This window comes from Rutidosis leptorrhynchoides, chromosome 1 (assembly GCF_046630445.1).
Source record: "Rutidosis leptorrhynchoides isolate AG116_Rl617_1_P2 chromosome 1, CSIRO_AGI_Rlap_v1, whole genome shotgun sequence".
Taxonomy (NCBI): Eukaryota; Viridiplantae; Streptophyta; class Magnoliopsida; order Asterales; family Asteraceae; genus Rutidosis; species Rutidosis leptorrhynchoides.
The window spans coordinates 718,106,356-718,118,327 of NC_092333.1; the positions used below are offsets into that span (position 1 = coordinate 718,106,356).

Sequence of the window (11,972 nt, forward strand, 5' to 3'; positions counted from 1 at the left end):
TTAAGCCCCTTAAAGTTGGGTATCCCACTAACAATTCAATTCACTCAACAACTTAAACCTAAATTACTGTCTGTTGAAAATATCATTCATTTCATCTTTATCTTTCACCCGTAAAATTAAAGACTTTGTAACAATTATACGGCCCAATTACTCTACCCAAATTCGTAGATCATCAAATCGTAATTATTCATCGGCCCAATTTAAGCCCCGTAAAAGTATCTTTCACCCGTAAAAGTGAGAATCGATAATTACACCTCTCGATTCTGAAACGTAGAACGATTCACAAGTAGCAGGGCTTCATTCGCAGGCGACTGAAGAAATTTACAATCGATTCTGAAACCTAGAACGATTCACAGTTACTCTATTTTTTCTAATTGGTGATTTGATTGGTGATTTTAATATGAGGATTCGAATTTTCTGATGATTTGATTGGTTATATTTTGACTTGGTAGATTTAATTTGTGTTTATGAAACTTCATAATCACTCTAATTGGTTTTAGTACTTGGTTGTTATTGATAACGCTTTTACTTTTTGTTTTTATTTATTAAATATATAATATATATACTTGATTGATTAATTGATGGTGTACCTCCTTTGTGATCATCTGGATTATGCCTTGCACAGATTTCATTATCACCACATGGAACAAGCAAGCCCCATCGTCAGTTGTTGCAACAACATCTACAGAACAAGAAGAAGAAAAGTAAAAGAGGCAAAGTCTGGCGCGGAGAATACCGATATCCACAACCCTCTAAAAAATATGCAAACTTCAGGTAAGAAATTTATATCTAAGTATTTTTTGGTGTTTAAAGTTTGTGTCTTTATTTTACTAAATAGATGTGAAATGTGATGTGAATTGGGTATTATGTATGTATGAATTGTTTGATTTGATGAAACCGCTCCAGTATCCAAAATGGGAAGGTTAGCTAGCTCATATCAATTAATTAATGGAGAAATCTACTATTAATATGTTTCGATATATACACACATACATATTATATCTTGCCTTTTTCTTTTCTTCTGATCATATTATATCTTGCCTTTTTCTTTAATGGCTAAATCTACTATTATTAATTAATTAATTAAATAATTATACCAGGATTCAAAATTTTTGCTGATTTGATTGTTACGTTTTGATTTTGTAGATTGAGTTGGTGTTTATGAAACTTCATAATCATCACTCTAATTGGTTTTAGTAATTGGTTGTTGTTGTTGTTGATAAGATTGTTACTGTTTCTCTTATATATATGCTTGATTGATTGATAAATGATGGTGTACCCCCTAATTTGTGATCATCTGGCGTATGCCTTGCACAGATTTTTTCATTACCACATGGAACGACATAGGATTTTTGTAGTTAGTTAACTTATTTCCAAACATTAGCTTTTTCTTTAAATATAATTTTTAAAAAAATGATATGGTGATGAAAAAAGTATCTATGGTTACAGTATTTTAGTATGTACCGACAACCACGAGGTTGCTGCAACAGTAGCCAGTCCAGTAGTGTGTGTGTGTGTGTGTGTGTGTGTGTGATGCTTCTTAAGCAACACCTCTACTTTATTAACAACCACCCTTGTCGTTTTATTCAATTCGTGAAGTTTTGTTTTTTTGGTTGTTAAACATTAAAATCAATTATACATTATGATGTATTGCACTGCATTGCATTGCAGGTGGGGCTTCCATTTATCATCATCATAAAAAACAAAAAAAATCAACCCGTGTTGTATCGTCAAAAATTAAAATATCGGGTGGTGATGAGTTGCTGGTTGACAACATATACAACATCCTGTCTAGAATGCCTCTAAAATCTTTGGCTCGTTTTCAATGTGTAAGCAAGGTATGGTGCAACTATATTAACGATCCGTACCTTGAAATCATGCATGCCAAACGAGCTATGAAAGAGCCCATGATGCTCATGATGTTCGAGTTAGATCTATATCCGTATGCATCTGCATCACTCACTATGTTGGTAACTAAACAAGAAGAAGAAGAAAAATCTGGTGCAACTAGTCATGAAGAGGTGGTGATCACAACAAAGAAGAATCCACCAACACCATATATGGAGTTTGTCTGTAAAGACTGGGGTCCTAGATATTACATAGGAAAAAAAATAACTATAGGTTCCTGCAAGGGTCTGATATTTTCATCACAAGACAACAACGTAGACGACGGCACCACTGTTTTACTTGTGATCAATCCTTTAAAGAAAGAATCTTATAAGCTGCCACCCATCAAAATTTGGTCATGTAATACATCAGCATATGAAGAACGCGAGGCATGCGGGCTTGGTTATGATGATTCTAGTAATACTTACAAAATGGTGTGTGTTGTGCTTCGAAATCAACAAAAGAAGATCAAGTCGTATTGGCCCGATCAAGGTGATGTGGTGAAGGAGGATTTATGCACCATGGTACATGCATTTGGGGGCACAGACTCATCATCATCATCATCATCATCATGGCGTGAGATACCCGCAATTCCAGCGTATCCCATAAGTGGTGAAGCTGTATTTGCTAATGGATGCTTGCACTGGTTGGTTTGTTATAATCTTAAGTATTTGTCATTTGATGCAGTAAGTAAAGTAATATGTTTTGACATGAAGAAAGAGGAATTTGGGTTGATAGATCCTCCTTATAATACACATATTGATCGTACGGGTAGGGAGCATTTGGTTGATCTAGATGGTCAAGTTGGACTTGTGTATGATGATATCATGACGTCCTACATAGAGGTGTGGTTACTACTCAATCATCATCATAATAATAAAACAACAAAATGTTGGAGTTGGGTCCTCCATTGCCGGTTCGATAGAAAACCGCCTCTTGCTCCTAAGATGTTTATAAAGGTTATAGGATACTGGAACAAGGATGCAGGCGACTTATTAATAACAGACGGTTGTCGGAGACGCTTGTTTATTTACCGCTTAAAACATGGCGTTTTGCATGAAGCCAACTTTATTCTTGAGGGTTATGCACCATCTGGATCAGATATTCGACTGTACCAACCTACGTTTTCTTCCATCCTCCACCATTGTTCAATCAACGGATGATCGCTTCTCTTTTCTACTAAGTAGAAAACTAGTATATGCAAATTTATAGAGTAAACTTTATTATTTATCATGAATGATAAGCATGTTTAATTTATTATATTGTGAAGATAATAAATACATCTTGTTCGTTCTTGAAAGCAGTTTTCCAAGGTTTGTAATTCATTTTGCCTTCAAATGTGTTTGCTTCACCACATTCATACAGGGATTCGGCCTACTCTGTTCTTACTTTCATTTTGGATTTTTTTTATAGTTTTATTTAGTTGTTTCAAGCACAAATTTTAGTTAAACATATGATGGCTGTACGTTCAATTCGAGTTTAAATTTAGTGTTTTAAGCCTAGATTGAAAATCTTTTTATCAGTTTAACTTTCTCTGGAAATTTGAGATTTTGTTGCTGTTACTGGTGATAGGTTTAAAGATTCGATTGCTTCGTTTAAGATCATAGAATAAATCAGTCGGAATTGCTTCGTTTAAGATCATAGATGTTCCGAATGAGTTCATGTTGTTTCTCCACTGGCTAATTTTTCATTTCACATCACAATCAGTGATTAAGCAATTGGTAGGTAAATAATGACTACAAAATTTACAATTTACGGAGATCGGAGAGAATAAGGCAACCTGATAATCGTAAAATTTGACGAGGCGAGGTTGCTTTGATCGTTGATTATAATAACCGCTCGTATCATCGCATGTGATTGCCGTTAGTTCATTTTCCGACGATATATATATGTAGCGTTGCTCTATTTTGGAACGGATACCAAGTAAAAAAAATTGTTATCAAGGGGTCGGATTTGAGCGGGCCTAAGTAATTCAAGACTCGAACCCAGTTAAAAAATCATGTCTCAAGTTCGAACTTATACCCGTCGGGTTCTTGGATTTTTTTACGAGTAAACGGAGATCCCCATTTATTTACCAACTCTGGAGTTACCGTTTTTCTCACGGATATCGAATATCCCCGTTATTAGCTAATCTCATTCACCATCCATCTATTTCAATTTTTTTTATAGCGCTATTAAATTGAATACTAAAGCTAAATAAATATATATAGAAATTGCGGGCATGACTAAACGTTTTCCCCATGTACTTTGTATCATGAGATAGGGAGAGATCATGAGTTCGATCATTAGGGATGACATGATTTTCTTTAAAACAATTGAACATCAATAATGGTGGTATATATTAACCCTATAGGGAGGTTTTACCGGATTCGTACACGGACCTCTACCCATGATCACTGCCCGAATGAATGTGTTCCCGGTTACTGTTGATCGGGTTCGGGTTTCCGCCCGAAAGAGTGTGATACGTGCAAATAATGAGGTTTCGTTGAAATAAATGATATGCCAAAAATATCGTCGTCCAAAAAAAAAAATAGATTATATATATATATATATATATATATATATATATATATATATATATATATATATATATATATATATATATATATATATATATTATTGAAAAATAGTAAAATATCACATTGTAGCTTATATTATTATTACTAAATTTTACTATTGTTATGAATGAAATTGATATCCCCTTCGAGTCGGGTATACGGGTATATGGGCCGGGAATACAGCCGAGGTATGCGGGATTTTATATCTAAACCTATACCTATACCCGAACAAGGACAAAAATTGTAAAACCATTTCATACCCCTGCCCAAGACCCGAATACCTGGACCTGCACCCGGCTCAAAAGTGTCGGGTTTCGGATTTACCCATCGAGTACGGGTCTTTTTGCCATCCTACTCTATCTAGCAGTTTAATCTTGTTTTTTTAACTTGTAAACTTCATCTTCATAAATTTTTACAAGCTTACGAGAAAAATAAGTTACTTAATAGATTATAAAAATAAGTTATCATCTTATAAAATGAGAAATCACATTTAGGTGTTTGTTGTGTGATCAAAATGCAGATTTTACTGAACATTTGTTCTTTAAATGCAGCTTCTCTAATAAGTGTGGGAGATTATGAAAGGTAAACTATTGTTTAAAGGTTTACCAAATAGTCTAAGGGATATAGTTGAGGTTATGTCAAAATACCCAGAGAAAAATCAGATTTGAAGTATTATTACAAGGCTTGTTATTGATGTTGCAGTGTACTTTGTCTGGTGTGAAAGGAATCGATGTTTTTTTTTTTTTTTTGTTGCAAAAATATTAATATATATAATAGTACAAAAAGATCCGGTGAAACAACATTGCACAGATCATGACGATCTGAAAATACTTGGTCACAAACGACCAAACTCATTGACACTCGCTCCAGTTCGTTATAAACAGTATGAACGATAACATTGAAATACCGAGCAAGCACTATTGAAATTCCAACTGAAAATGCAAACAACCAATCCACCAAACCTAAAGCATGAAACATATACATAACCCCGACTCCGTATCCGACCCTGCAACTTCGCTTCTCAGAAACCCCAAATTCAAATCATTCACCGGGCAACCCAAGAACACCTAAACCGAGGCCTATTTTCCGAAGTCAACCAAGTCAACTACGCCGACAACAACACCAAGCCCACTAAAGATTCGACGACGGGATAAATGGAATGAATGAACCAAACGAGTAGCAACCGACCTACAACTAAAGCAGGTTCAAACCGTAAAGAAACCATGCCATTTTCACCAGAATTTCTAGGACATTTACAACCCCGCAACCTCCAGCCGCCTTTTAGCGGCAAACAGCCACCACTAGTACCAACGCTAGCAGCAGCCATCAACCACCAAATGCAGCCACCTACAACTACTAAGCACCACCAGCGACCGCTAGCAACCATCTCAGGCCGCCATCAGTCGCCAACTATCCTAGGAAGTCGCTGGCAGCTGGATCAACGGGGTTCAGCACAGGCAACACCACAACCACCATCATAACAGATCCAAGGCCTACTACTACCAAAACCAAAAACCAGCCCTAAATGGGTATAGAGCTCCGTCGGAGCTCGCCACCTACACCCACCTAGGAAACAAAAATTCCGGCAAAGAGGCACCAAGTCAAAGAAATATCACGACATACCCAACCCCAACGAACGAGAAGAAAGGACCAAAGCCAAGCTCCAAATAGATATATATCCCTTTTTACGTAAACTAACATGTTTTAACTTTAGTTAATTTTGTCCAAATAGATACTATAAAAGATTAATTTCACCTGAAATTATGAGCTTCCAAATTTTGCTCAAGCTCCAATCATAAGTTTCCAGCTTCAACTTCCATCACCAGTTACAAGTAGGGATAACAATTGGCACCCGATCCAGTGAATATTCAACCGATCCACACGCTTCGTAATGGATATGATGCAGGATCTTTAGTCAGTAGTGATAAAAGAGATAAAGGGGCTCAGGTCTATCAGAGAAGAAAGAAGAAACCAATTGGATTGCTTGACTATTTTGGAGAATCGATGTTTGGGCCAATTGTTGGGCCTGCAGGAAATTCAATCATAATTGCACCTACCATGGTCACCATCATATCATCATCATCATCCAAGGCTCCCAAATAATTTAAAATCCTCAAACGAACGCATCACAGTTTTGGGTGAAGGCAGGTCCATAAAATCGATTCTAACAATATCGTTAATACCAATTATCTTTAATAGGTCAAAAGCTCCTGAAATCAATAATCAACAAAAATAATAATAAGCATTGATTCAGTTACCTATAACTATATATTTCTAAGTCATACATGAGATTTTTCAATGTTAAAAGTTAACTGATTTTTCGATATTAGCAACAAATATGATCATGATATACACTTACAGCAACAAATATAATTAAAATGATGAATGCAACAAAGAGGATTAAACTCTGAACCTGAAATTTATTGCAAAAATCCATTTGTGTATGATTCCTTAAAGCGAATTGGTTCAATTGGCAATGAGTTCAACACCCCTACACCCACAGGCGGCAATAACTATTGATTTCCAAATCGGTTTCTTGCTCCAGTTAATTTTCGTCCACCATTTAGCTAATAGAGTAAGGTTCTTTAGCCTCAATGGGACAGTACCTAGACCACTGTAATCTTCATGTTAAGATAGGTATGTTCCCCAAACGATTCATCAAATGACCCATAAAATATTTACAAAATAATAAACAAAAAATCAAATCAAATAGATTAATCGAATCGAACTACGCAACTTAGCGAGAGCATCAACATAAATATGTCTAGGCAGTCGATTACATCCATGATATATTGTTAGCCACAAATTCATACCAATTACATCCACTGAAAGTCAATACATATGTCTGGGAACGTATAATTATTAACCATTGAGACTGAATTGAATGTGATGATCATTCCCAGAAGGAGGTTTCATCATATTCATATAGGTAACTACAAAGTAGTGGTTAAAATTATCAATTCCAAGTAGCAACGAAATTATCCCAAACAATAGTTGTCCCATCGTATCCAAAAAAACAAACATATGCAAGAATTCAACATATTAAAAACTAAATCAAACATAAAGTAAAACTTTGGATTTTTCCACCTAATTAATAAGTTTCACACCTACTGTAAACTGGTTTTTCAATATATTAAATTTTCAAGATATAAAATCAAAATACTCAAGTATTTAATCCGTCAAAGTTTAGCCAGAATAAACTAAACACATAAAGCACAAAAACTAATTTCAATATATCTGATGCTATGTAGTTTCAAACATTATTCAAATACATAAAATCATGTTGATTTCATTATTCTTTGTTCAACAAAACATTACAGTATGTGTTGAAAACCAGATGTAAAAAAATACAACATTTGAATTCGGAATCTAATTTATTAAAGAAACAATCAAAACCCTAAGTCAGTTAAATACTTACCTTGATTTTCTGAATTCAAGGCTGTCTATGTCGTTAGCAAGATAAGAATCAATTTTATTAACGTATCAATTCAACAGTTAACGTACCTAAAGCTTAATTTAATTCAGATACGAGATCCAATTAATCTTCAAACAAATTTAGAGAATCGATTCAATCGGCTAATCAGTGATTCATAAACGTACAGATGATCTCAGATGATGATCTTGAACCCTTATCCCGTGTTTTTATTTTTAATTATTAGAAAAGGGTATTTTAGGGACTGTGTATATGTAAAATTGATTTATTAGATAATATTTTTAGTGTATATGATTAATGATAGTTGGATTAAGGGGGATTGTAATATAATTTTTTAATCTAACGGTGATTAAAAGGGTTTTGAAAACATTTATTAGCTAATCGAGACTCTTTTTTAATGTATACTAGTTTATAGCCCGCACATTCGCGGGTATTTTATCACAAATACTTCTAAATATATTTATGAAAAATTGATCCAAAACATGAGATTAAATATTCAATTTTGCATTACAACACATAAATAATGATGTAATGACGATGATAGCGAGTCATAATTGAGCTATCACCATATCATAGTACGTGTTTAAACATACAATTACATTGCGAAGCTAAGTTACTTCTTAAGTTTTATACATACCAGAAGAATCGGGTTGTCGAAGGGTAACGATGGAAATTACACCGTTAGTAGAAAGAATGCATATTGCACGTGGTCCTTTTGAGGAGAACGATATAACCTTCATCGTCACATCTTAATTGAACGAAACAAAATTATAAAAAGAAAAACTGAAAAATTATAATCTCTGGACGAATATATTGTAAGAATATACAAATCTGCATCACCTCAATTAATTAAAATGCTTAATTTTACCTCTCCTGTATTGACACTAATGATATGAGGCATAAATATGCACCAACAGAACTTCAAACACAATCGCCTAAGCAATGAACGTTGAAATGTATATCTCGTTATTGACTAAACTAATATAACCTGAAAACGGTCAGTAAATAAAGAATGGATGGTGTTGAGAATAACCTGTAAGGTAGCACACTGTCATTTCCTTTTCAAGGCATCCGAAATAACTAACATGTTAAATATATTCAGGAAAATAACACATTATTTCCATTTTAAAAGTATTGGTACCAATATGACCCAACCATTTTGACTTGTATTATTAAAAAAAAAAAAAAAAAAAGAGAAGAAGAAGAAGCTGTCAGGAGTAATAGTCTTGCGGTGACCCAAAAATTGGCGATGACCTTAAACAAATCTTGCCATATTACTGGATAAACACATCACTCCCTAAAGATATGATATAATCAAGTGCTGCGTACTATTACTCAATATTAACTGCATAATATTATGACTACGTTAATATATGTAAGAATAAACTAAACTATAATCATTATAAATCGTGATTTCGTAAGATGATACGTAATTTGTATCAATGTGATAAAGACATAATAATTTGATCATTTAAATATGATTTATAATTAAGGGTTATAATTGGAATATAAAATGGATTTCAAAACTCAAGTTTTCTAACTATTATTTGTTAAGTCATTAAACTGGAGTATTATTTTTTCAGGCTAGCATCTAATCTTAATTAAAACCATGCGTAATTGGGAGGTTATGAGATACGCACAGGGTAATGTAGAAGCCAATTTGAAACCAATTGGTTGTAGTAATTTGCACTGGTTGTTAATCAAATTGTCCTAGATATAGCAATAGAAGCAAAGAGGTAAAATGGGTCTAAATTTTCCCATATTGTAATTTATATGCATAGAACCTCCTATAACTTGTTTTAACTAAAAAAGTCATCTCTCTTTTAATAAATTTAAAAGTTTCGAAATCAAACTAACTACTTAAAGTGTATAAACTGACTGTTTTAGGTGGATTCATTAAAAGTTTTTACTATAAAAAATTTGACCAATTACCCAACCAACAGATATTTCTACCTTAGTGTTTGTCATGGTTTGTTAACGTAAAAGAAAAATTGCAGCCTCTAATATTGTGGAAAACAATTCACTAAAGACCTGATACAATTTAATTGTGAAATATACACCATCTATCATACATACGACATTACACGACGGGAGAGTGCATAGCCAATAATAGTGACAAGTTTAATTTGAAAATTTTTTACATTATCACGGAAGCAACAAATCGATAGATCATTATGAGAAGCAAACTTCCTATCCTTAAGAAATGACGATCGATATACATGAAGAATTCTCCAATGCATTTTGCCATCACCTTGTACCTTGCCTACATGTCGCAAACTTCCTTAGAACAAAGATGTACCTTTTCTCCTAAAGAACAAAGATAAAACACAAGCTCCCCGGTGAAGATAAATTGAACCAGCATTAGCATATCACATGGAAACACAAGCTCCACAGTGAATTGATACCAAGGATGCAATAATCGCTACTCAAGTGGCATCCTATGCAATCTATTCGACATCATTTTCCAAACACTTGTTATATAGAAAACAACCTGGTCACCCATTTTGACTCTGTATAAAAACAAAATAAATAGCCAACTATAAAATACAAAGTAAATAAACAAACCTGACTTTCAGTTGGTAGATATGTAATGTTGGACATGATTTAATTTATCATACTATTCAGTGTCCAAAAATAAATAACAATATGCTACAAAAGAGATATTTGACATGAAATACTATTATAAACATTGTTTTAGTTGATTGACATGCATGACTCACTACAAATAATGTCGTAGTTTTTAACACTTTTTAAATGAGCTTTTGACACTTAAAAATATCATGTACGTCCGCGTTTCAAGAACGTGAGGCATGCGGGCTTGGTTATGATGATTCTACCAATACTTACAAAATGGTGTGTGCTGTGCTTCGAAATCAAGACAAGAAGATTAGTCACAATGATGATGTGGTGAAGGAGGATTTATGCACCATGGTACATGATGTATTGGGTGGCACGGAAGACTCATCATCATGGCGGGAGATACTCGTAGTTCCACCCTATCCCATAAGTGGTGAAGCTGTATTTGCTAATGGATGTTTGCACTGGTTGGGTAGTGATAATCTTAACTGTTGGGCGTCTCATGCAGTAAGTAAAGTAATAAGTTTTGACATGAAGAAAGAGGAATTTGGGTTGATAGATCCTCCTTATAATACAGTTATTGATCGTACGGGTAGGGAGCATTTGGTTGATCTAGATGGTCAAGTTGGACTTGTTTATGATGATGTCAGGGGGGAAACGTCCTGCGTAGAGGTCTGGTTACTGAATCATAAAACAAAATTGTAATGACCCGGAATTTTCCGACCAAATTATACTTATGAGATTAATATTTACATAAATTAAACCATACCAACATGATAAGCAATCTAAATTGTTGAGACTTGTGTTTTTGAAAAGAGTTTTACACAACGTTTGACCGTCCAATATGACCGATGATATCACGAACTATATAACATACGATAATTATACGTTTGTGTATATATATGTATTTATATATATTTAACATGATCTAAGGATGGTTTAACATCTCATTGTGTACTAATGACAATGAGTTATAAGTATATTTTGAAACTACTAACTTAAGTTTTCAAAACGATAACTATACGTAACATTCTTTGATATATATACTTATAATCTCTAATGCTTATACATGTATCGTATATATAATGTATTTAATCACTTTTTAAGGACTTAAATACATAAAACAATATAAGTATATTCACAAAAGATAGCTATATTTGAATTCTCGTTCCGTTTTCTCAAGATTTCTATACGTATATCTAGGGTATATGTACCCGTATCATACCCAGCTTCTATACGTATTTACTATTGGTATATACACATCAAATCAACATCCTAATCAACATTATTACTGCCCTAGATATGAAGTAACTAGAATTTGTCAAGTAGTATGAATTATTAGTAAGAAAACAAAATTAGGAATCCTTTTCTTTCTTTATAAACTAAAAACGTTTTTATAAATGAACACCATTTCTTCACTCTATTTTCTCATACCTACACCCTCATTTCTCTCTTAAAATACTCCTAACTTCATACTTGATCATCTTAAGCATTTTCCCCATCATTTAGCTTCAATT

At 33.7% G+C, this 11,972-nt stretch overlaps 1 protein-coding gene and 1 long non-coding RNA gene across 8 annotated transcripts; one reads left to right on the forward strand and one right to left on the reverse strand.

Annotated features, from left to right (window-relative positions):
• The first annotated feature begins 200 nt into the window (after positions 1-200).
• On the forward strand, positions 201-3,194 carry LOC139886266 (putative F-box protein At4g38870). Of its 4 annotated transcripts, none has more exons than XM_071870037.1 (3): positions 202-448; positions 626-774; positions 1,672-3,194. In XM_071870037.1, the coding sequence occupies exons 2-3, from the start codon at positions 642-644 to the stop codon at positions 3,048-3,050; spliced, it is 1,512 nt and encodes a 503-aa protein (XP_071726138.1). In that variant the 5' UTR covers positions 202-448; positions 626-641; the 3' UTR covers positions 3,051-3,194. The 4 variants fall into 4 exon arrangements, with proteins under 4 accessions (XP_071726135.1, XP_071726138.1, XP_071726137.1 ...); XM_071870036.1 differs by having other exon boundaries at positions 202-377; XM_071870035.1 differs by having other exon boundaries at positions 207-355.
• Positions 3,195-5,238: 2,044 nt separating this feature from the next.
• Positions 5,239-8,085, reverse strand: LOC139886268 (uncharacterized). 4 transcript variants are annotated; one of them, XR_011772372.1, is made up of 4 exons: positions 7,950-8,085; positions 6,859-7,059; positions 6,201-6,655; positions 5,239-5,633 (listed from the first exon to the last, which is right to left on the reverse strand). It is a non-coding gene; the product is annotated as an uncharacterized lncRNA (long non-coding RNA). The 4 variants fall into 4 exon arrangements; XR_011772370.1 differs by having other exon boundaries at positions 5,239-6,655; XR_011772371.1 differs by having other exon boundaries at positions 5,239-6,655; positions 8,046-8,084.
• Positions 8,086-11,972: the final 3,887 nt, after the last annotated feature.

Coding starts and splice junctions, on each gene's coding strand:
- LOC139886266 (XM_071870034.1), top strand. CDS start 582: ATGGTGTACCTCCTTTGTGATCATCTGGATTATGCCTTGCACAGATTT. Junction 775..1,671: donor AAAAAATATGCAAACTTCAG/GTAAGAAATTTA, acceptor ATTGCATTGCAG/GTGGGGCTTCCATTTATCAT.